The sequence below is a fragment of the Festucalex cinctus genome, chromosome 1, assembly GCF_051991245.1.
Source record: "Festucalex cinctus isolate MCC-2025b chromosome 1, RoL_Fcin_1.0, whole genome shotgun sequence".
Taxonomy (NCBI): domain Eukaryota; kingdom Metazoa; phylum Chordata; class Actinopteri; order Syngnathiformes; family Syngnathidae; genus Festucalex; species Festucalex cinctus.
Window position 1 is genome coordinate 63565331 of NC_135411.1, and position 24842 is coordinate 63590172.

Sequence of the window (24842 nt, forward strand, 5' to 3'; positions counted from 1 at the left end):
AATACATTTAGGAGCAACCCCTTCTGTCACCTATGAATTAAGAGGATGGACAAACAGAACAGTATTATCTTTTAATAGAAATGATATGTGTATGCATTTGTATAAATCAGTAGCACTATACATAAACACACATCACAAAACGTCAAATGTTAGCAAAGATATTTTGCAAAGAACTTGGGAGGATTATAACATTATTATTATTATTATTATTATTATTATTATTATTATTACAGTATGTAAAACTTCCCAGCAAATGAGTCATGTAGTATCACAGTATAAGTCTTCCTGGCTGCATGTGATGAAATCAAGTTGTTAAAAACCATGGCGCTTTTACAAATACTGCTGACAAAGATCATTTAAAAACAGTCCCCACCACAAACATATTTTTACTGACGCCTGTCACCCGCTTGTCATGGATGTCAGCCGGGGTGATATTTACATCCGCCAGCTCCAGGATGTTCCAGTAACTCAAACCGAGCTCAACCTTGTGTTATTTAAAAAAAAAAAAAAAAAAAAAAAAAAAAAAAAAGTGACACAGTGTTTTTCTCAACATGAACCATCTAAACAAATGTGTTGTGGCATGCTTGTGTGCAGAGAAGCCAGGCCAGGGCCAATTTGGGCTGAAGGGAAACAAAGATTTGTGACGAGGCAGCTTACTCACTGTCCAACTGGCACTTGCTGGCAGCAGAACAGAAGTGCTCAGTGATGTGTGTGCGTGTGTGTGTGTGTTTGCACCTTGATTTTCCAAACAATAGCCGTAGACAAGCCCTCACTAGCCTTTCGCGGCAACGGCACTAAGGTGACTGTGTTTGGTCATAGGACTATTGCAAATAAGGACGACAGATGCACCATACTGTGGACAAATCTTAGGCCACCACCAAGTTTGTTGTCCTAATGTCACAAATGTGGTGTTGTGTGAAAAGTACTAGGAAAAGTTGTGTGGATTTTACAACTAGCAAAACTCTAGACGTGTGTGTTCCCGCAGCTAGCAAGCGCCAGGGTTTGGTCTGTTACAGAAATTAGCCAATTGCAAGGTCATTCCTGACCCCCTCCTTTTTTATGTCATTGTTTGAGTAACCATGGCATCAATGGAAGTGTCCCGACCCCCGAAAATCATATTGGAATTGCCCATCTGTTTGTCATCCAAGAACCAGGAAGTAGGCTGCTAGCTTACAGAACAGAACTATGGCACTCTTGTTCAAAAGTAACATGATCATTAGAGGATTATGAAAATAACAACTATCATGGTGGTCCAAGAATTTTGCACAACACACTAGGCACAGCCCATGTATGTTTTTCTTATTTGTTGTAGTCAAGCATTTGGAGTAGAAAACAACTGAAGAGGAGCCAAAATCAATTCCTAAGTTTCAGGGGGACTATCTGTCGAAAAGCATGTACAAAGCAACTTCCAAAGTGTAGTTATATTTTCATACACAAACAATAGAAATTTGAATCCAAAGCATGTGAGTTACTAGTAGTGTCAGTCTACTAACCTGAGCTAAAAATAAATCAACAGTTGACTTCAAAGCAAATCAAGATGTTAAAAAAAAAAAAGAGCAAATGCTTCACTTTTGACAAGGGGTTGCACCAATGCATTTCAAATGAATTTTCACAAAGATCTTTTCCACATTATTGTGCTGAAATTCTCAGCAATTTTAACAGCATCAACACCGGAAAGTGTCCAGTGTGCACTTGTGTGTTCTACACACATACACAAATTTATGTACATACATCTTTCTTTACCACAGTGATGTCTATCCCAATGATAAAGAGGGAACAGGATAGGCCGGGCCCACGATGGCTCTAAATTCAGTGTGCAATCACCATTAAAGCCCAGCTTCAAAAATGAAACCCCAAAACAAAACACAATGATGTCCTAAGATTGGAACAAGGACTGCTGCCTAAAATGAAAGCTCACAATATGCTGCTTCTATCTGCAAATATCACATGTAATATTGTATTACATAAATGTGTCGATACTTGAGCTCGAAAAAGCATGAAGTCTAGCTCACCTTAAAAAGTTTGAATCTAACACAATTCAAGGGAAACTTAAAGCCCTAAAACTAAATTGTCTCCCTTTTTGATATCACCAGACATCTACACCTACGGTATATGATCAATTTCTCAAACACTTTAGTGAACATAAGAAAAAGTAAAAACCTTAACATAATAAAGATATTGATTGGTAAACTATCGTAACATGAGCGTAAAATAAAAAGGTTGGATTACATCACTTAAGATGAACATTGGTGTCTTAACTATACTCGGCACATTTTTGTCCGTCTTTATTTTATTTTTTTTATTTTTTTTTCTTAAATTATTATTGGTTTATTTCTTAAATTGCTGTAAAACTTGATGAAAGTTACATCCTGCCTGTCTGTTTACTGTACAAAGTGAAAAGAGGTTTTGAATATACTATTTACAAGTAAAAGCTTAACATACTAATGCCGACTTAGATGCCATCGCCAAAATGTTTATTTCCTTGCCTTTTCCAATATTCCTACTTGCTTCTTGGATAATGCTTGATCTGAAAATGTGCACATATAAAAATTCCAGAGATCTCAGTCTATTTATTCGGGAGTCGTGGTTGTATGGGAGGTGTATTGATTTAAGGCTAACTATCAATCTCATGATTACATTGTTATCTGTGAATTTATGAATAGTAATCAGCAAGTCAGCGAGGAAAAAAAACCGCTGTTATCATTAAATTCTGACTTGCATCATCACTCACGCAACACACACTCACCTATAACAGTGGTGCATTTAGATGAGGTTATAAGATAGATGTCAGCGCTCTGCACACTCCAGCAGCTCCAATCTTGGCTGAGCACTCCTGCGCAATCTCTTGCAGCCCTTGAACTTCTGACACTGCCAGCTAATTGAAGATCAAACCTTTAAATAGCTAATAGAGGTTTTTTTTATTCTGTACAGTTAGATGATGAGTCATTAGCAGACAGCTCCTGTGAAGGGAGGGTGTGTGTGATGGGATGATAAGGCATGTCTACTGAGTGCCTGAACCTACACCAGGTAAAGGTCCTGTGCAATAATGAGGCTTGGCCAGCTTTAAGAATCAGAAAGAAAACGAAACGAAAACTATCTACATCTGTCAAAGCTGATACCTCAGCGGCCTTTCTCAAATAGACATCTTCCTCTGCTCGATGTATTGACTATCATTGTCACAGGGCGACATTCTCCCCTAAAAGTTCAATTTGCCTCCTAGACCACAGACATGACACGTCATATGCGACACTAGTGAGAGGCCAAACAGGTGGTGACTGTTATCATGGAACCTGAATCAAAAAGAAGCTAAGTAGAAGGCCGCCGTGCTGTGAAGTGGGCCACTCTAAGACAGTGTGGGACATCCTGAATAGAGCTGGCGTACAGGTTCATAAAATCATTTTTACGAAGTTATAAAACTCTGCAGCATCTTGTATCTAAACCACTGCCAGGCAGGCAGCATCTCCAGCCGCTTGTAAATTTTTTACTGCAGTTTTGGCGCACGAACGTGAAGAGAACACCAAGTATTGGCGCCACTGCATGACCATGTGAACAGGAGGACACGTCCATTGGAGACCATTAAGGCACGTCCTTTTCTCTCAACATCCGTAGCTCTCAGGCTCTGACGAAACAAGTTTATACGCACTTGATTTGAAATATCTCGAAACGGTAACAAAGTATGAGTCTTTGAGATCCTTTTCCCTAAGGAGAAAATATATGTACTCATGAGAAGTCAAATATCCTACAGGCAACTAAAGAGTTCAGTCTTTCTGGCTTGGAGGTTGAACAACCAGCCAGTACTAAAACAGGGATGGAATATCACACCAATTGAACATAAAGCATTTAAAAAACAAAGACATTATAAGCAGTGTTATCACAATCATTGTTGTTATTCACAATGTTATTAATATTATTGTTGATCGTATACCCTGTTTTTTCTTTCTAGAAGAATATCTTGTCATTCATGATTGTATTTCTTATAGCAAACAAATATTTTGGTGTCGGGGAGGACGATGGAGGAGAACAACAGAAGAGTTCAGGATCGAGAGATGAGCAGATCCCTCAGGAGAGGGCGGGAGGGACAAGTCATCAATGTTGCCACTCCGGCAAGGCGATAAAGTCTTCTTTCTGAGACGCCGCGGGCCCAGATGGGCCCTCCAATCTTGCAGTTTTCCCTTATAAGCACTCAGCGGGAGCTCTCGGGCTGCCGTCGAATCCAACCGTGATCACACGTCCGACATCAAATCACTATGAGCGATAATGGCCAACCGCGTCGAATGCGGCTTCACTGGTGGATGAAATGCGAGGCTTGAGTTGAGTGCACTTTCCCAGTTGACGGGGCCATGTTAATTGACTGTGACTGGACATAAAAGTAGAGTAGCTTTGGCCATTTGTGAGAGAGGGGTCACATCCCCCTGCCTCTCCAAGGTGTCCTGATGTTTTGTTTACCAAGATTTGCTTGCAAAATATAGATTTTTCTATTACTCAAGTTTGCATCGTGCTTCTGACACCACATTTGGCTCTCACCCAAGCTTACCTTCAATTCCAGTCTCAGTATGGGATAGAGATGCGGTGTGTGGACAGTGTCTTTAGAAACATCCCTGATCTCCTAACACTACACACCTCTATTCCATTCCTAATCCCAAGCTCAGTCTTTGGCCTCTCACACGTCCGACTCGATACTGGACAGTTTTTCGTAGACATGGCCGTTGCTTCCGTTGAAGGGTCGCGGTGGGCCGACCCCCAGCATGGAGCCGTGGTGGTTCAGCCCACCCAGGCTGAGATCTTTCGGGAACCGTGGGGAGACATTCGACATAACGCCGGCCGTGGCAGACGCCGGCAGATAAGACGTGGTGCTCAACTGGCTCCTGAAGTCACTTCGGCTGTTTTTGGCAACCTGTTGCTGCTGCTGTTGCTTTTTCATGTAATATTGTTTGGCTCCGTGCATGAGACACTGATCATCATCAAACGTGGGTATAAAGGGGTTCTGGTTTACCCGGTCAGGATAAAGAGATTTGGATAAAGAGAATGCTGCCCCACCTCCACCTTCCATCAAAGACCTGTCCCTGTCTCTCATGTCTCTCTCCCCTACGGAGCGACGGTGGAGGCCCTCACCTCCTCTGAACATGCCCCCGTATCGGCCATCACCTCCATAAAACGAAGGGTCCCTGTCTCTTTCCCTTTCCCTCTCAGAGCCCCCGTGCCGCTCAAATATGTGTGCAAAGGGGCTGGTGCCCTCCATGTAGCGCTCCTTCTCCTTCAAGCTCACGCTTCTTGGAGGTGGTAGCATTCCTCCCATAGCTGGACCACACACCCCCCCAACCCCTCCCATACCTCCCACCATGCTCGCCATGCCGCCCGAGTCATCCTTCTGAAGGTCGACAAAGGCGTCATAGGAATGCTGCCGCCTGAGTGGCTTGCCAAATCCACCCTTCCTTCTCTGCTGGGCTTGAGATTGCGGCTGGGGGATTGCACCCCCGCCTTTCCCTCCACCAATCTGGTCCAAGAGGTGGTTGTTGTCCTCGCTGATGTCGTAGAGGTTTCCTGTCTTTTTACAGCCCTCGCAGCGCATACAGGTTGCAGAGCTCGGGCGGCTGCTTCCTCCACCCCCTGAGGATCCGCAGCTCATACCACCGCCATACCCGCCCCCAACCCCTCCTCCGTGCATGGACATCTGCTTCACTCCTCCTCCAGACCGACAGTTCCTGCATTCCCATTCTCCCCCTGCCAACCCAGATCCTCCGCCACTTTTGGAGTCCGACTTCTTGGGTTTGCTCTTGAGAAAGTCCTCCACCGGAACCAGAGAAGTGCAAGTTGGTACTCCACTATCTCTATTTCCAGGGCCCTCGGTCAGGTCAACATGTTCCCACTGAGGCACGCCCTCTTTTGGACGGAACTGGTCCAAATAAAAGTCCCGAACACTCTCCTTTTCTCTGAAGAGATAGTTTGTGTCATTATTTCCCCCTCCCCCTCCTCCTCCTCCTCCTCCTCGCTTACGTTCAGATGGCAAAAGTGGTGGTGAGGCAGAGCGATGGTTGTGGTAGTGGTGGTGGCTGATGTGGTACGGTTTTCTCCTGTAGCCCAGCTCAATCTCATCCAGCTCGCGTCTGGACTTGGCAGAGGCTGGCCTCTTTTTCAGGCTATCGCGGTATTGTTTACGCTTCTTTGCATTACCTTCCAGGTTCCCATAGGTCACTGTGTGCGTGGAAATATCAGAGACATCAGATCGTATATTCCCATCCTCATCCCCTCTCCCTCCACAGTAACTCGGCCCAGGGATGTAGGTGGAACTCGAGGCACCTCCCTTAAAAGAAAACTTCCCGTACAAGTCAGGCAGGCCGCTCTTAAAGCCCTGGCCTGAAGGGGGAGTCTGTCCAGACAGAAGGTCAAACTTGCTCATGTTTCTGTGGGTCAATGCTGAGCAGGGCTGGGTGCTGAAAATGGGCGGCACCCCGCCTCCGAGGCTGTCACAGTCAAACATGCCACCCTCCAGGGAACTGGCACTGCCCAAACTATGGGGCCTGTTGGGAGGTGGGCCACTGAGCCCAAGTGTGGAACCATGATGGTGCAGGTAGTGGTCCTGGTACAGATTACTGTCCTTCATGTGGACGCTGCCGAACGTCCTCTCCACCTCACTGATGTAGTCACTGAACATGTTATCTTCCGGTAAGTAAGGCGGCTTGCAGTCCGAGTGGCCCGCCAGGCTGCGTCTGTGTTCCGAGATGTCGTAAACGGAGGATTCGCGTCGAATGAAGTCCAAAGCGCTGTGCGGCGAGCCGTTTACCCCGGAGGCCATGTTCTTGGCGGTGCGTAAGAGGCGCAAGATGTTGGAATGGGTGTTGTTCATGGTAGCTGATGGGGAGTTCAATGCTGAGCTGCTTTTCTCTTCAATCTGTACGCCGTGAATGCAGCTGTAGATGCCCTGTATAGGAAAATGTAGATAAAAGCAGTATTAACAAATTAATATTTTGTAAATGTAGTAAAATGAAACAATAATTCAAGAATACTTCATTCTAAGCTCATGTCCACATGTACACAATTGATGTCATTTACAGTATATAATGTGTATTGAAAATGTATTTCCCACTAGATCCACGAAAATTGGGAGGCACATGTAACAGCCCACAACGTTATAAAAGTCTTTTGGAGCCATATGTTAAACCTTACAAGAAATCCACCATTTTGATTTACTTCAGAATTTGTCTTTTTTTTTTTAGCCTCTCATAGATGTCATTTTTAAACAAACTCTTCCTAGAAATGTATCCGATCGTCTTCAAATTTGAGTGTTTCGTGTAAACATGTTTAAGATGAAATGTTATTGAAATCTTTTTAGTTCGGCGCACGATGTTGCCGTGGCGATGCGCTTTTGCAAATAAAAATTATGCTGTTTTTGAGGGGTCTACACCTGGGTGAATATTTATGGAACTTCGCACAAACAACACGCCTGGCTAGAACATTTATATTTTAGAGGGTTCTTGAGATGTCAGTACCCCAACGTGCAAGCACTTCAACGTGGCCAGGGTTGCGAGGGCCCATTATAGCTGATCGCAGCTCTAATTACTGTATAAATAAAACGCTTATGTACAGTATAAGCAAGATGACATGGGATTGTGCAAGTGAGCACGATGCAGATGCAGAGAGGACAGTGTAGCGAGAGAGTGGGCGATTGATAAAAGCAAAGGACGTGTAAAAACCCCTGGGTCCGACTGGTCAGGGCCGGCGCTAGCCATTTTGGTGCCCTAAGCATAAATGTTTTGTGGTGCCCACCCCCCCAACACTCCGTCCCCACACCCCATCACCCCTCCCCTGGTAGAAATGAACAATATCTGAGTATTTGTCAGTTTTGCTTTATTAAACAAAATAACTTGTAAGTAGGGCTGGGTTTGAAATATCGATATATCGCTATCATATCAATACACCTTTTCATATCCCAATATCAATACATAAAACCATGTATCAATATATCGAGCCCCCCATTTTTGTCAATTTATTTACACAGCCTGTGCTGTGGTTGTAATTTATTTAAATTATTATTTATTGTTTTTATAAGGCCATGTTAAATAAAACATATTAATGTAACTGCAATGGATTCAATTCCTAATGTAAATATTCATATTCTTACTAATGCATTAAATTAGAGCAAGAAGTTTCTACTCTTTGCAGCACTGGTACTTTTGACTGTCTAAAATATGTGCTGCATGAATTCCTCAACTGAATCGAAAATCGTTGTGAATCATGAATTGAATCGGGCCCTTGTGGATCGAATTAAATCGATTCTGGAAATCTGAATCGATACCCAGCCCTACTTGTAAGTGTCAATATTGAAGTTTTATAAATGTTCACAAAAATAAGTGATATATAATAAGTCTTTATAAAACTAACAATGACACCAAATACTCAAATAAATAAAGCTAAATGAATTCAAATAAAAAATAAAACTCAATGCCACTACTATTAACAAATAAACATCTGGAAATAAACAAAGTGCAAGCAAGTTAGTAGAGGCCCTACAGAGGCACATGTCTACATTTCTGGGCTGCAAAATCGGCTATCAGGTCATCATATGACAGCTTTTGTGCAATTTCCGCATTTATGTTAGGGTATGAAATGCTCCTTGAACATATTGAAGCATTGATCCTGTATTCAGAAATTACAAGACAATATTCAGGGATTCTACAATGAAATATGGTTTTGAACCAACCATGGTACAAACATTTTCTAAATTGATTAGGATTATGGTATTGTGCAGGCCTATATTTAAAACACAGGTACATGAAAATTTTAATAATCTACCTTTTTAGAGAAGGACTGATAGGGCACTATGTAAAAATTCTGGACATAATGTTATAACTATGAATATGAAATGAGGAAATCTACTTAGCCTTAAGATGATTATTATTATTATTTTCAAATTACACTTTCACCAGTACATGCCGCTCTTGGCCGTTCCATATGAAACAATATTGTCTCGTCACATTCTATTTAACATACCGTATAATGAACGTGCTGGTCACAACCATTCCACTGCGGCGGTTTGGAGTGTTTTTTGTTTTTTTTTGCTAACTGTGGTCATGTAAACGTAGCTGCTACAAAATAAACAAACAAATTGTCATTGTCATACCTGCAAGTGACGCGCGAGCATCATCTTGTTTTTTTCTTTTCCTCTTTTCCGCCCCCAATTCTTGATGCCTTTTTGATGACATGTCCAGATATCCAAGAATAAACTTCTGCCAAATTTGCGATTGAAGCATAAAGTGCACCCCACCCCCTCCCCCTTCCCCAAGTAGTTTGCTCCGTTGGAGCAAAAGTGCACCCCGCAGCCCTCCCCCTTTCCCTAATAGGAACAAACTACTAGGGGAGGAGGGGCACCAACGTAGACCAGCAATACCGCTCGTCGAGTAAATAATGCTACGTTATTTTTTGTATTTATTAACATGCTTTACAAGCTTTTATTTTAAATATTAGACACTGATATTATAATTACTAAGATGATTATTTTTACGGACTTGATTTGTTTTTTGATGCCCCCTTAGGCAGTTGGTGCCCTACGCGCAGTGCGTGTTAAGCGTATGCGGAGCGCCGTGTCTGCGACTGGTCAATATGTTTCATCAACACCATGTGAATTTGGTGAAATAACATATTTCACTAAATTCCCTTTAATGTCACCAGCCACAAAGCCGCCCCCTATTAAGACTAATACCTAGCTGAGGAGACAGTGGAGCATTACACCGACAAAAAGATAAACTGCTTCATTTGCATCCGGTGATGTACGATACAATATTCCAATGCAAGCAAATATATAGGAGAGCAAAGACAGCTTGACAGATGGGACAGTAAAGGCACAGATCAATTGCACATAATGATTTCAGTCAGTATTCCTGGATGAACATAAATCAGGATAGAAAGAAACGGATGCTCTGTCCACTGCTAAAGAGCATAGATCGGTAGCAGAGGTCACAACTCAACCAAGAGGTTAAAGGTCAGGTGGCTGTCAAATGCTCCACCTCATCTGCTGTTAAACCAGGAATCCTTCCTACCCATCTGTGTGATCCATTGACCCTCGTTCAAAACTTCTAAAACAGGACTACCAATCGAAATGGGATCTGAGACCGACTCTGGAGCTAATATCTGCTTCAAACATCACGTGAGAAAATAACCACTTTGTTTGGCTCTTAAATTTGAAATCCACCTCTGATGTCATTGCATCACTAACAACGAACGTCACTGCAAGGTGCAGTGCGATAGAACTGGCCTAGTGTGAGAATAATCTTATGCACACAAATAGGCAGCGTTAGCACCTGGTTGAGAAGTTAATGCTGTTGAAGTCACAAGCTTCATATGCAGCAGCTGGTCTTCGACAAAATGTACCACTTTGCTGCTGGCCCTTTTATTACAGTGGCTGATTATTTGGGCAGGCTCGGCAAATTGCAATAACAGTGGCCTTTTTTTTTCCCCCTCGAGGGAATCACAGTAAAATCTATAAGTGATTAAGCTGGTACAGAGAGGCAGGAAATCAACAAATAACTAGCTGCTCCCTGTGTACAAGTGCATATAAAGTGCCGACAAGTAGCAGATCATAATTTGGTGGTGCCTGTGTGATACTCGATGCAAATGAAGGTGACAACGACAGGGGGGAAAGGAGTAATTAACAACCCTAATATATTTATTGTTCTAAATTCATTAGGGCCTTTTAATCAATATTTTTTTAAATTAATTTGCAGCAGTGGTGCAGGCAGGGGCTCGAGGAACAGGTAGCCTGCGGAAAAAAGCCGACAAAGCTATCGAGTGCCTCCAAAAGAAGGAACCCTAACCAAGCATGAAGTCATGTGACTCCTACCAAGGGTGACAGATGACTCATTTTGTCACAACCAAACGCAAATGTTAATTGCAGTAATAACAATGAACCTTTATTGGATTAAACTGTGAAATTAGAAGAGCAGAATTGAAGAAGAAAAAAGATAGCAAAAATGGAGAAAGAAAAAGCAGTAAATGGAAAGCAGACAATAGCTTGTGCAATGATAATAAACTATCATTTCCATTGTTTCTGTCAGCTGTTTTGTTTTACTAGGATTCTGCTTTGCATATGCAAATAAACTGCTCAATGAATTTTATTTCCCCTGAATATTTTTACATACTAAATGATCTGGCTGCGTGTGTGGACACGCGACGTTCATTTATGTTGCCTCATTGCAGCAGAAATGAGCAGAAATGGAGGTAATTTGTGTCAAACGAGAGCAATCAGTGAATATTACTCGAAAACAGAATGATTCTCAGATCAGGTCTGTTCTCATAGAAATGATGTTGCAATCGTAAAAACAATGACCCTGATAGCCTGCTTTTGGAAATGCGATGCACCTGACATGTTGGCACATGACATTTTATGTTCTATCTACTAAAAACTAATGTGAGGCAGAATATGATTAAAAAATGCAATTAAATTTGGCGTTAACAGAAGATACACCTGCCCAATGTGATGAGATCAAGAGCATTATCATCAAATTCTGCCTTTACAACGAACAGTTATCAGACAGCAATACTAATTTAACAAGAAAGTGAGTTACATGGGCCTAAACTAAGTTGTTTTGTTTTAATTAATTTGCAAAAAATACACTTATCGATTTTATGCTTTTTTGTTGAAAGACAAAACTAAGATTTCAAGCAAGCTTCAGTTACATCGCTGCTCAAGTGAAGTGGAAAAAAAACAAGCCAGTTGCTGATACACTGAGCTGTTTGGTGAATGGAAAAAACGTGCAAAAACACACAAAATGACACAAAACAACCCACATGTCAACAAATACTGTGTGTCTTTTAGCTTTCTACACATTCAAAAACTAGTTTCTTACTAGTGCTACTGTTTGTTATTGTGGTGGATCAGGACCAATGCTCATGCGGGGCAAAACAGAACCTCAACCAAGAGTAAATGGCAACAGCAAAAGAAGCTGTTTACCATCGGTAGATTTGGCAAAATCTTTCATGGGTGCAACCCACATACTCATCTCTGCTGCATGTTCATCTTACAAATGCACGTTCCTTACAAATATGGCACCATTTCAAAGGAAAATAAACAAGCTTTCCAAGGGCAAACGATTCATTGCCAAGAAATATTGCTACAAAACAGAAATAATCTACCAAACATAAGTTACCTTACTTTTGTGCTGTTTATTTTTGACCTACTCTTGTGGTTGAAAAACATAAATATCAAAACATGAGAAAGCGGGATTGTTTTTCTGCGGCCCTGGGTGCCATAGCAGCATATCAACTGGAAGGAGCGGGCAGCCGCTTGTGGCCCTGTGCCGTAAATTAGCCACGTGCGTTTGAGCCTGCAGCACTTCACCTTCAGAGGCACACAGTGAATTACACCGAGAGCCGTGTCAAAACAATTGGAATGCAAATCAAACACCGCGGGTGACTTTGCTCTCCCGCGATCTAGTAATCAACCCTCCACAGTTGTGAGGCTGATTTCTCTTGAGCGATTTATTGATTTTGTCTGAATAGTTTGTAAATATTTGGTCTTAATATCCAGACAGAACAAATGAAACCTTTTATTTTTACAGAAGCTAAAAGACTAGAGATCAGCCATTCTTAAATTTAGGGGATCCCAAAGTAGTGCCTTGGGGTTAACCTGGTGACTTCGAATAGGACAAGCACTAGTTTACCCATACACACAGCATGGTCATTTTCTTGGCAAATGGCATTTTTATGCCTGAATAATGAATTAATATTTATGTTTAGCATTCTTTTGTTTTAACATATAGGTCAATGTCAAACTTCTGTTGTTTAGGCTTTTAACTGAACCACTTTTTGATTTCATGCATACACAGCAAATGTAATTTTGTGCTTGTGGAGTTTGGCCTTGTAAAATAATATAATATGAAAATGCATATATATGAATGTGTGTCATGTTCCATGCCTGCAGGCTGTGCTCTCAGCTGTATTGTCGTCGTAATTCCAGTTTGAGCCTGACCTGTGGTGGTGCCCATGAGACTCTGCACAGCTGCTGCTCATCAGCAATTAAGTCTTGTGTATTTAAAAGGCAGCTTCTGCGCTTGTCTTTTGCCGGACTAATCGTGTGCTTATGCCTCAGTCCAAGATAGCATCAACTACTAGACCTCGTTTGTGACCTCAACTTTATGGTTCCGCGTAGTTGTTGCGTGCGGTTTTTGTTAGTAAATTTTCTCTTGCCATTGCAAGCTCTTTTTTTTGCTTTTTTTGTACTTTTGCCCGTGCGCCTAGTTTTTGTTATACTTAAATTTGTTTGTAAATTCACTTATTTGTCTGTTTTGGGATCCACTGAAAACCTCACAATGTGATTGTGTCCATATTGTAATTAGAGCTGTCAAACTGCCATGGCCTGGGTCGCATGCGCCAGAGTTCATGACCTGTTATGTGTCTGTTAGGAATTGATAAAACAAGTGTCTGTTTACAAAACGTGATGTTCGTGATGTCAACCTTTAATCCTTTCGGTGATGTCTGGACCTTATGTGATGTCGTTCTTTAGTTCTTTGCGATTCACTGTCTGTAGGTGCCTGTCTGTGAATTGTGTGTTGTTTGCCGGATTATTGTCCAACTGTCAAGTGTACAGCGTCTCTGAGTTTCTGCCTCTTGATGTGAATAAATGGAGAAAATATTATTTGTGTCTGCATTTGGGATCCAAACCTTTCAGTACACAACACAAACGATTTTTAAATTATTTTTTTTTCAATCAGATTAATCCCATCTTAGAATTTTGATTAATTATGATTAATCACTTAATTTAAAAAGGCTTTTTATCAACATATTTTTGCCTACCAAATTTGAAGAGCACCTGTTGTGTGAATTCTTTCTACATTTAATGTTATGAAGACGTCTTCAACATTTTTTGATGCACTGCACAATCTCATCCTTCTCTTTTTTTCTAATCAGTTAATTACTTGCATAAAAAAAAAATAATAATGACCCCAATCTTACGACAAATATTCTGAATGCCATGCGCAAACATGTATTAAATGCTTTACTTTTAGGCATTTAGTTACGGTTATTGCTCGAACACAACTTGTGCTACCTGTAACATAACCATCTGCTGTCAAGCTGAAGGATCATCTGAGGTCAAAATTAATAGTGTGATTAATCTGCGTTATTACATGATTAATGCGATTTTGCTTGTGATTAATCATCGAGTTAACACTTTCACAGCACTAATTGTAATATATAATATAGGTTTTTGTGGTAGATTACAGTCCCTTTATGCTAGAGATGAAAAGGAGGAATCTTACCCTGCTGATGGAAAAGACCAAGCCAGGGCGACCCGAGCAGACCCCCATGAAGCAGAAACGCAGCTGCCAGTAGAACCAGTGCTCGCAGATGAAGGTGATGAGCGACAATGCCATGGCGGCCCCCAACATGTAGAAGACCCCCGCCATGTTGTCCACGTCCAGCTGGCTGGACATCACCTCGTTCTTCTCGTGGTGACAGATTCCCGTCAGCCACAGGGACTCCAGCTCCTCCATCTCACCTGCAGGTTCGACAATGGAGAAGAGAGCAAAAAAAGAAAATGTAAGGTCTCATGAAAGCAGGATCAAGATCAAACAGTCAGTTTGGGCCATAGTGATGACGAGTGGAAAATAGTTTTAGAATTCATGAGGGACTGTGTGTGCATGTGTGTTTTTAAGTCGCATGCAAAAGGGATGTGATGCAATAACATGTTGCCTGTTAGAGGACAGTAAGGAAGGAGAGAATGATGCAATAGAAGAGGAGAGGAAGGAAGATGGCAGGAATATTTGTTGGCTCCAAGGTTATTTTAGGTAACTAAAACAAACAATAACTGGAACTAACATTTAAAACATTTTCATTAATGAAATAAAATGTAAATACTTAAAAAAAACAAAAAAAACAACAACACTAAAACTAACTGAAGCCACTTTTTATATTTACAAAACTATAGTAAAAATGTTGTTAGTTTTCGTCTTTGACAAATAATTTAATACATGAGCCTTGGAGGGTTGATTTTTAATGTGATTTAAGTATATTTGTTTCAATATTAACTGTAATAAGGACGTTTGAAAGTGTGTTGCGCGGAAGTGGCATCATCTATCAGCAGCCAATAGAAAAGCACCTTCAGATGACGTCGCTCCGAGCTGACAAGTTTGTGTGTTTGACTTTTGGCTCCAATGGCTCACTAAAACTTAGCATTTTTGAAATAACTAAAACTAATAAAATTGAACAGAGCCGCCATGCAAACTAATTAAAACTACCGTATTTTCCGCACTATAAGGCGCACCTAAAAGCCTTCAATTCTTTCAAAAGCTGACCATGCGCCTTATAATCCAGTGCGCCTTATATATGGATCAATATTGAGCCACAACAGGTCTCGCTGTCAAGACGCTATCGGTGACCCTGCACGATCGGTGACGCGCATGCGCAGAAGATCCCGCCATCTTGGATCGCTAGCTAATACTAATACTTTACCTCAGAGAAAATAATAAAACAGCTGTTTATTAAATTTGGGAGTGAATGGAGTTAGCTGGTTTGTAATCTATTAATAAAGTTTGACTGACCTATCTGACTGTTTTGTTGACATTCCCTTTAGCGCAGCACCATCTAATGGATGCATAACGTAACCCCAGCCTCTACTGTAGCGCCTTATATATGAAAAAAGTTTTAAAATATGTCATTCATTGAAGGTGCGCCTTATAATGCGGTGCGCCTTATAGTGCGGAAAATACGGTAACTAAATTTAGAAAACTAAATTGAAATTGAAATAGAAATTAAGTACAATGAAAATTCCAAAACTATAATAACCCTGAACTTGGCTCCCAATTTGCGCTATTTCACATGCTTTCAGGATGATATAGGTTCAGAAATGTTTTTTTTATTTTTTTTTCTTTGTTTTAGAGCTTCAATGATGACACAACAAAATGTGCATGTTGTATTTGTTTTGTGTTATAAGCAACAGGTAACACTGCAAAACAAAAAAAAGTATTTTGTGGTGGTGGTGGTGGTGGGGATTATAAACAAATTAAAAAATGCATATGCATAAACAGACATGCATGCATTTTGACCATATTCAAAATGGCCTTTTTATCATACGCTAAAAAAGTGTATAGTCCGAATGTGGCCCCTCAGCAGCACTGATTAAAAAATGTGGCCCCCTCCATCATTTAAACTGCCTATCCCTGGCATATAAACATGCATACAAACACTTGTCACCATCTGAACAAATCCATTTATCTTGGTCTCATCACAGCACAAGACTTGGTTCCATTAATTCACACCTGTCGTTTCTTGGGTTCAACAAACTGTTTGCACGCTTTCTTGTACATCATCTTCAGAAGAGACTTCCTTCTGACCAATTTGACGCAGGGTGTGGCATATTGTATTGAACACTGATAGGCTGATCCCCTTGGTCTCGAATCGCACATTTCACGTCAAAATGTGGATTTTGCAAGCCAATGGACACACTGACTAGCAAAACTGCGAGCGGGCACAACACGCTTACGCAGGGATTATATACCACCACAGAATTCTGTCATTAAATAGAAAAATAAACAAGTATAAAACAGTTGTGATATTGATTAGGGTTGTAACGATAATGGCAATATCGTGATATTAAAACTGCCACAATATCGTCATCGTCATGTTCACGATATTTAAAAGCCACACATTTGTTAAAAAATAAGTTGATTTCCATTTGTGCAGTTCTAGCACCATCTGGTGGCTTTTTTTTTTTTTTTTTAGTTTTTTAATTTTCATTAGGAATGTTTTAGCCCTTCTATATTTAAAATCACTAATTGTCAGATGAAAGGGATTGCAATATGCTTGTGAAGCGCGTCAATATGTGGAGGAACTCAATGAGTACTTGCATTAGATGTTATATACAATATTAAGTGTTATTAGAGATTGGAGATTGTTTATATGTATTGCTGTTATGTACAAAAGCACAATATTGTGCTTTTTTTTAGTATGAGCTAATTTTTTTTTACAACATTGTGATCTTTTTTAAATATCGCCAACCTCCCCACAATATCATGATAATTATCGTATCGTGAGCTTCATATCGTGATAATATTGTATTGTTATATTTGGATATCGTTACATCCTTAATATTCATTGTGTTCAGTTTACACACTCAAACTACCTGTCAAACTATCCGTCAAAAGCTTGCGGCTGCATGTTATCACTCCAAATATAACAGTGCTAAAGCCCAGTTCACACGGCAGGCTAATTAGCCCGATTTTAGCCCCGAATCTCCCCTCCCGACAATCATTAGGATGCTCCAATAATCTTAATAGATATCCCTGCCACATTGGATGTGTTAAGACTGATCTCAGCCACTCCGAAAGACATTTTGGTTGCTCCGATTTCAAATTGCGGATATTCAACATGATTATTTTGGCCCGACTTCTCACCGTGCGTGTTGTGTTCCAAGGACAAATGAGCCTGTTACAGTGACGTGTAGCCAATCAGAAAGTGAGGTGGCGAGGAAGTACGGTGGTGAGTCCATAATCAAAGCAGTCATAGCACAACAGAAAGTTTGTGCTTGCGTTGTTTAAATTAAATCCCTACAACTCCTTTATTGTCTAAGTGAGGAATAAGCGGTTTGGAAAATGGATAGATGAATTAATCTTCGTTCCAGGTCACCGGGATTAACCCGCAAAAAAAAAAAGGAAGGAAAGAAGAAGGAGGGGAAAAAAACTGAGCTGGTCTCGAACCAGGGACTTGCTGCTTACAGAGTAAGCACACTAAGCACTTTACTATTTGTTCAGTAAGGTTCAGTAGTGCAAATGTTTTACTTGTAGTTTACACATGTGTCAGCCAGAACGTGGGATTTTAAGGCAATTGTCATTGCACTTTCACGTTGCAAATGTGAAGGATTGATGATCGCTATGAATGCATTTGGACAGAATGTTTCATGATAAAGGCTATTTTTGTCACTATAGGTCTCAGAGAAAGTGGGCGTGCGTTTAGTCTACAGAGGCGGTGCGGGGGTGGGTCCGCACCTTATGACGGCAAGGAGCACAAACAGCTCGTGGGAGGGGCTGGTGCTTGGAGAGCAGAACGACCTAGAATTTCTCATAGAGGGGCGAATGGAGGAAAAGACCACTTCCGTCATGTGTTTGTAAATTAAATCCCTACAACTCCTTTATTGTCTAAGTGAGGAATAAGCGGTTTGGAAAATGGATAGATGAATTAATCTTTGTTCCAGGTCACCGGGATTAACCCGCAAAAAAAAAAAGGAAGGAAAGAAGAAGGAGGGGAAAAAAACTGAGCTGGTCTCGAACCAGGGACTTGCTGCTTACAGAGTAAGCACACTAAGCACTTTACTATTTGTTCAGTAAGGTTCAGTAGTGCAAATGTTTTACTTGTAGTTTACACATGTGTCAGCCAGAACGTGGGATTTTAAGGCAATTGTCATTGCACTTTCACGTTGCAAATGTGAAGGATTGATGATCGCTATGAATGCATTTGGACAGAATGTTTCATGATAAAGGCTATTTTTGTCACTATAGGTCTCAGAGAAAGTGGGCGTGCGTTTAGTCTACAGAGGCGGTGCGGGGGTGGGTCCGCACCTTATGACGGCAAGGAGCACAAACAGCTCGTGGGAGGGGCTGGTGCTTGGAGAGCAGAACGACCTAGAATTTCTCATAGAGGGGCGAATGGAGGAAAAGACCACTTCCGTCATGTGTTTGTAAATTAAATCCCTACAACTCCTTTATTGTCTAAGTGAGGAATAAGCGGTTTGGAAAATGGATAGATGAATTAATCTTTGTTCCAGGTCACCGGGATTAACCCGCAAAAAAAAAAAAAAAAAAAAAAAAAAAAAAAAAAAAAAAAAAAAAATTGCTCCTCAATATTACAAAGTTGCTCCTCAAATCTTGCCATTGATTAGCAAATATGTTATTAAAAAAAAGAAATTATTTTGAGTCTACTGTATTGACATGACATTGTTTTTCTTCTCACCTAAATATGGGGGTATAATCGAACGACAGTAAAATGCAACTGACATTCTCAAGGTTCCGAACAGCACAGTCACACATTATAAGAATGTCATCACACACAATAAGGTATGTTCACTTACCACCGTACTTACTCTTTTTCATTTGATTGTGTTAGATTAATAGCATAGAAATTTTTTTTTATACATATATTTGAAATGGGAATTATACAATTTACTATATTCATGAATTCCAACCTCAACGTTAACAATTTATACAGACAAGTAACTGCCGTTTTCCAGATTCGAGCATCACAAGATCACATACAAAAGTTTCTTGAAGGACTGTCTGGTCTATTAGTGTTCCATAAAGTGCACACAAATTCTTGACCTCATTCCAATAGACAACATGAACGTCTGTAGAATTGTGTCTGGAGTGACCACGCTTGAGAGGAGTTCCTCTGTTATATCCAAGGTTATTTTAGTTAACTAAAACTAATGAAAAACCTAAAACTAAAATTCAAAAAACAATTTAATTAACAAAATAAAATAAAAACCAAAATGCTTTTTAAAGAGCGAAAACCAACTGATACTCCATTTTATGTTTACAAAAATAACTAAAACTAACTATATAATTATAACAAAAATGTCGTAAGTTGGGCGGCACGGTAGACGAGTGGTTAGCACGTCCGCTTCCCAGTTCTGAGGTCTCCGGTTCGAGTCCAGGCTCGGACCTTCCTGGGTGGAGTTTGCATGTTCTCCCCGTGCCCGCGTGGGTCTTCTCCGGGTACTCCGGTCTCCTCCCACATTACAAAGACATGCATGGCAGGTTAATTGGGCGCTCCGAATTGTCCCTAGGTGTGCGTGTGCGTGTGAGTGTGGATGGTTGTTCGTCTCTGCGTGCCCTGCGATTGGTTGGCAACCAGTCCAGGGTGTCCCCCGCCTACTGCCCAGAGCCAGCTGAGATAGGCGCCAGCAGCCCCCGCGACCCTTGTGAGGAATAAGCGGTCAAGAAAATGGATGGATGTCCTAAGTTTTCGTCTTTGGTAATTAACTTAATGCATGAGCCTTTGGGGATGATTTTAAATGTGATTTTAAGTAGATTTATTTTGATATTAACCGCAATAAGGACGTTTGAAAGTGTGTCGCACAGAAGTGATGTCATCTACCAGCAGCCAATAGAAAAGCACGTTCAGATGCCACACGCCTGGTGGTCTTTTGAATATTGCGCACAAGTCATACACTTTTTTTTTTTTTTTTAAACTAATACTGAAACTAAATAAAACTAATTATATATTAAATAACTAAAACTAATAACTAACAACCCCCCTTGAAAGCCAATTAAAAATAACAACCAAAAAAAAAAAATTCAAAACGAAATAAAAACTAACTAAAATGAAAAATTCCAAAATTATAATAAACCTGGTTATAAGTACATAAATCTGCATTTTGTACCTTTGAATAAAGACAGCAAAAGACAATCAATAAAATCAAGAAATGATTTCTGCGTCATAGCTACTCACTGGCAGCGGGAAGCTCGGCTGCACACAAGCTACTGCACAGGATGTGCTCAAAGACACACCTGATCAGACTGGGGCCTTCGTTTGCTTGTTGGGAGGTTGACTGTGTTGACTGCCTGCAATGTGCAAGACATTCTGACTTCACAGTGGAGTTTAACACTTGACAAGAACATGGAAGCAAAGCAATTTGGGGATGTCTGTTTTAGGAGAAAAGTTACTTTGGGGCAATCTGGCTTCGTTCATTAAATTATTTTACATAAAAATAGAGTTTATGTGAACATCAAGAGCAGTGATTCATGGTCCGGCGTTGCTAGGAAGCACCAACTGTATTTAAAAAAAAAAACTAAAATAAAAAATAAAAAAAAATAAAATTTAATAAGGATTAATGTGTGACAATAACAGTTTTATGTCACTTCAATTGAGCAGGTCAAGGAGGGTTAGTATTATAATATAAGAGATTGGTTATCAAACGTGGGCTATTTCAATACCATTTGTAATTGTTTGACAGATGTGTGCAATGTATTTTAAATGTCCAGTAGGCTATTACATACTGTATAATGCAAGGGTTTATTATTGTATTATAATGTGTTTATATGTTGAATCCTTTTGTTACCACTTTCTATCTATCCATCTATCTATCTATCTATCTATCTATCTATCTATCTATCTATCTATCTATCTATCTATCTATCTATCTATCCATCCATCCATCCATCCATCCATAAAACAAATTAAGTCAAGTTTCAAGTGACTGACTGAAATAAATAAAATGTATTAATTAATGTATTAATCCCACCATACAGAAGCACCTGATGATGGCCAGCGGGTGTATATTGAGCTCCATGCAAAAGATATGTTCTAGTTTCAAAAGCCAACCATGTTTTATAAACTAGAAAATATGTTATTGACCGTATTTTTCCAACATCGATTCGTAACCATCTCATGTCAAACATAATCTTTCCAGCCCTGATCGTAGATTGGCTCACGTGAGTCTGATGGTTTTCTAGGCCAACAGGAGGGCAAGCAAGTGGGCTGAGGTGTGGCGATGTCACACTGAAATCCACAGCAGTGCATGGGGAGACATGATGGCTGACTGGTTCTTGTCAATGTTCAAACACACAAAAAATAAGCTTACCAAAAATGATTTTTCTAAACACTTTTCACTCAGTCAGTCTGTCACACTTGTTTTAAGGGTGATAAAAGTGAAAACAACTCTTTTCCTGGCTTCTCATGAGGCACTTTCATGTTGAAAGAGATGACCCATATTCACACACACACATACACAAACCTGGAAACCCATGCGCACGCAGGGTCGAAATACACCAGCAGCTATGCTGGCAACACTAACTGGGACACACGATAGCCGGCCCCGCAGGGCCGATGGTTCATCAACATGATGGATGCTTTTTGAAATTTAGACATATACAAAGAATTTGAAGTATCACTGACACCATTATGAAAACAAGTTTTAATGGGACAGCAATTATGGAAATGTTCTTATTTCCTAGGTGGTCGGTCACTTTACAGAATTGTTAGCTAAGACAGATGCTCACTTTTTTCTTATCTTTTATTTTCCCATCTAATAAAGAGCATACCGTTTGTTTCAATACATTCCAATTGTCATGTCTGGGGTCACGCCAGGGTTAAGTTTGAGTTCATGTCCTGTTAAGTTGGGTTCATGACCGTGAGGTCAAGTGTCTGTTATGTACTGATGTAACAAGTGTCTGTGTTGAACTGATGTAACTAGGATCTAGTTTCAACTGGTTTTAGACTATGTGATGTTATGTGATGTCAGGAATCTTTAATAATCTCTTTACCTGGTCAACAGCCAATCAAATAATTCCATGTCAGTCCTGTTACCCACATGTCTAGCCACAACCAACCAGAAGGATTCCATGTCTATATAAGCCTCCTGAGAAGTGTGTGTCTTTGTCGGATTATTACTTCTGTTACCACTGTCTCTCTGTGCAACTCTCTTTGTTTCTCGTCTAGTCAAGTTTGTTCCATGCCTCTCGATCTGAATGAATAGTTAAAATCTTATTTGTGTCTGCGCTTTGGGATCCAACCTTCAGCACATGACACCAATAGGAATATGGATTTCATTACGAGTAGTTTTAGTTACAGTTCACCCACCCTGCATGTCTCTCTCTATGACTGGCATGTGATCTGGACACCTTGTTTGATTTCCAGCAGTTGGCCAGAAATAAAAAAAAAAAAAAAAAACATGAACTGGGAAAGGACACGTTATTATGTTTTGGATGTGGATATTTCAATCTATCTCAGTGTCTTTACACAAGCTTATTTTCAACCATTTTCATACAAAGTGTTTAATACAAAGTCACTGATGGTACCATCAACATGCCAGTTTCCACTCAGTGATGGTGTAAAAATATGTGAATGGTAGTTTGTCTTTTTCCGCCCTGTGTAGTTGGCTTTTGCCTGAAGTTAGACGAGTTAGGCCCCAGCTTCCTTATAACCCAGACCAAGATAAGTAGTACAGAAAATGGATGGGTCACATTTCAAATGGAATTTTTTTTTTTTTTCTCAACTCCTCAAGAAAGTTGTCTATGGCTGCCTGTCATATACTAGAAATGTTGTCCATAACCACAATGCAGTAATCCCACACAAATGGGACTAAGCTCAACCCACAAATGGTGATAAAACATGACTAATTTGCCCCAAATGTTTAGAATTTACTGTAATAAGTTTCAACCATAAACTGTAAAACATGTTCATATCATTTTAAATTGCTAATATAAAGGCTTATATGATTTTGAAGAAAAGCTCATGCAAAAACTCTCCTTAACTTTCACTAACAATTGGCTAAATTCAGTTCCTAGCTGATCTCAGTGGGGATGTATGACTTCAACATACACCCTTGCCAACAATTACTGTAATATGTTATACTAAATTTTACTGTACTATTTTGAAAAGGATGGCGACATCTTGCAGCATTTTAGGACGTTCCCGAAGGAGGGGGGAAAAAAGCCAATAGTTGAGTGATAAAAAGAAAGCATGAATTTGTGAAGATTGAACTGTAAATATGCAAGGGATTAATACACTGCATCTCCAAATGAGTAACCTCCAATTGGTTATTATTTTGGTATCAGTACCAAAAAGAAGTTGTGAAATGAAACAATTGAAATAATACTGCTGTGTTCTGAGCACACACACAAACAATGCAGCAGTGGCAGACAGACGACTATAAATCCAATGCAACCCCTGAGTTCTGCTGAGGGGATGCAATAAATCCACAGCAGACGTTTGATGTGTGATTCCACAGCTCTGATCACAAACAGCTAATGCTATCTCACATTTAGACAGTATTGGCTTGCAGTCATTCCAAGGTGTTAGGAGGTTTCATTTCCCTCAAGGGCCGTCTCAATCCTTCCTTACGGGGAAACTGGCCCGTCACGATTTTCCTATTTGAAAATTCAACGCAAGCGGATCTTTCAATAAATCATTCCGAGAACAGAGCCTCCTTGTGAGCAATCTGCTCACTTCACTTATGAAGCGAGGCGACTGCCCTTGGTGTGCTCGGTGCACGGAGACAGAAAACAGAAATGTCTCACCGTCCCCAAAAAGCTGCAGGATGGCCAGGTCCACGTGTCTCTTCCACAGCGACTCCTTCTGGATGGCGATGCCGTACCCGGTGGTGGCGAAGATGTAGCCGCTGCCGATGGTCACCAGCTTGCAGCCCTCGTCCCTGCCGGCCATGTAATTCAGCACGGCCGCGTCATAAATGAAAGCGTCTAGTTTGCTAATGAAAAAGACGGAGCGGGAGAGAGATAGGTTACACTTAATTAGCACTTAGGAGCAAGACATCACAGCTACAACATTCCAATTAACCTGCTAAATAGCACTAAGCTGGTGATAAGTGTAATAGACTTCCAGACGGTTTGCTAGGGCTGAAGTGGCGCACAGTGTGGTGGGAAATTAAAAGCAAATAACATTTATCAACAATTTGCTTACATGCTGTAGAAATTGGAAGAATGTACACACACAACCAAGTGCGCACTTCAGACAGTTCATGTCGATCTCAAGCTCACTGGCCACAACATTAGGTACAGCAACATACTCCAATGAGATCAACAAGAGATCCTCTCATGGGCCGTGTTAATTTTGACGAGAAATTTTAATTTAGTTTTAGTTATAGACTTTTGACAAAAATTAATGAAGGTTTTAGTCATAATTTAGTCATCTGTGTCATGGTTTGGGTTGCGTTTTGGTTGTTTATTTTATTTTTACTTATGTCATGGTTTAGGGCTAGTTTGGGTTTTGTTTGATTTTATCCTTGTGTTTTTAGTTTCAGTCATGCATTGTCAGGTCCACCTGTGTTTGCCTGCCCTTCCTTATGTCTCAACCAATCAGCATCCTCTGCCACTTGTGTCTTGCCCAGCTGTGTCTAATTGTGT

The 24842-nt window shown here is 40.5% G+C and overlaps 1 protein-coding gene across 5 annotated transcripts in view; it reads right to left on the bottom strand.

Moving 5' to 3' along the window:
* Positions 1-515: 515 nt before the first annotated feature.
* The window catches only part of grin2ba (glutamate receptor, ionotropic, N-methyl D-aspartate 2B, genome duplicate a), a 204570-nt gene continuing 180243 nt past the window's right edge, over positions 516-24842 (bottom strand). For all 5 annotated transcript variants that reach the window (XM_077501309.1, XM_077501293.1, XM_077501315.1 and 2 more), the window contains 3 exons: positions 24000-24187; positions 14250-14488; positions 516-6919 (listed from right to left, as the gene is read on the bottom strand). In XM_077501309.1, coding sequence (XP_077357435.1) covers positions 4661-6919; positions 14250-14488; positions 24000-24187 — 2686 coding nt within the window. In that variant the 3' untranslated portion in view covers positions 516-4660. The remainder of the gene's footprint in view (positions 6920-14249; positions 14489-23999; positions 24188-24842) is intronic.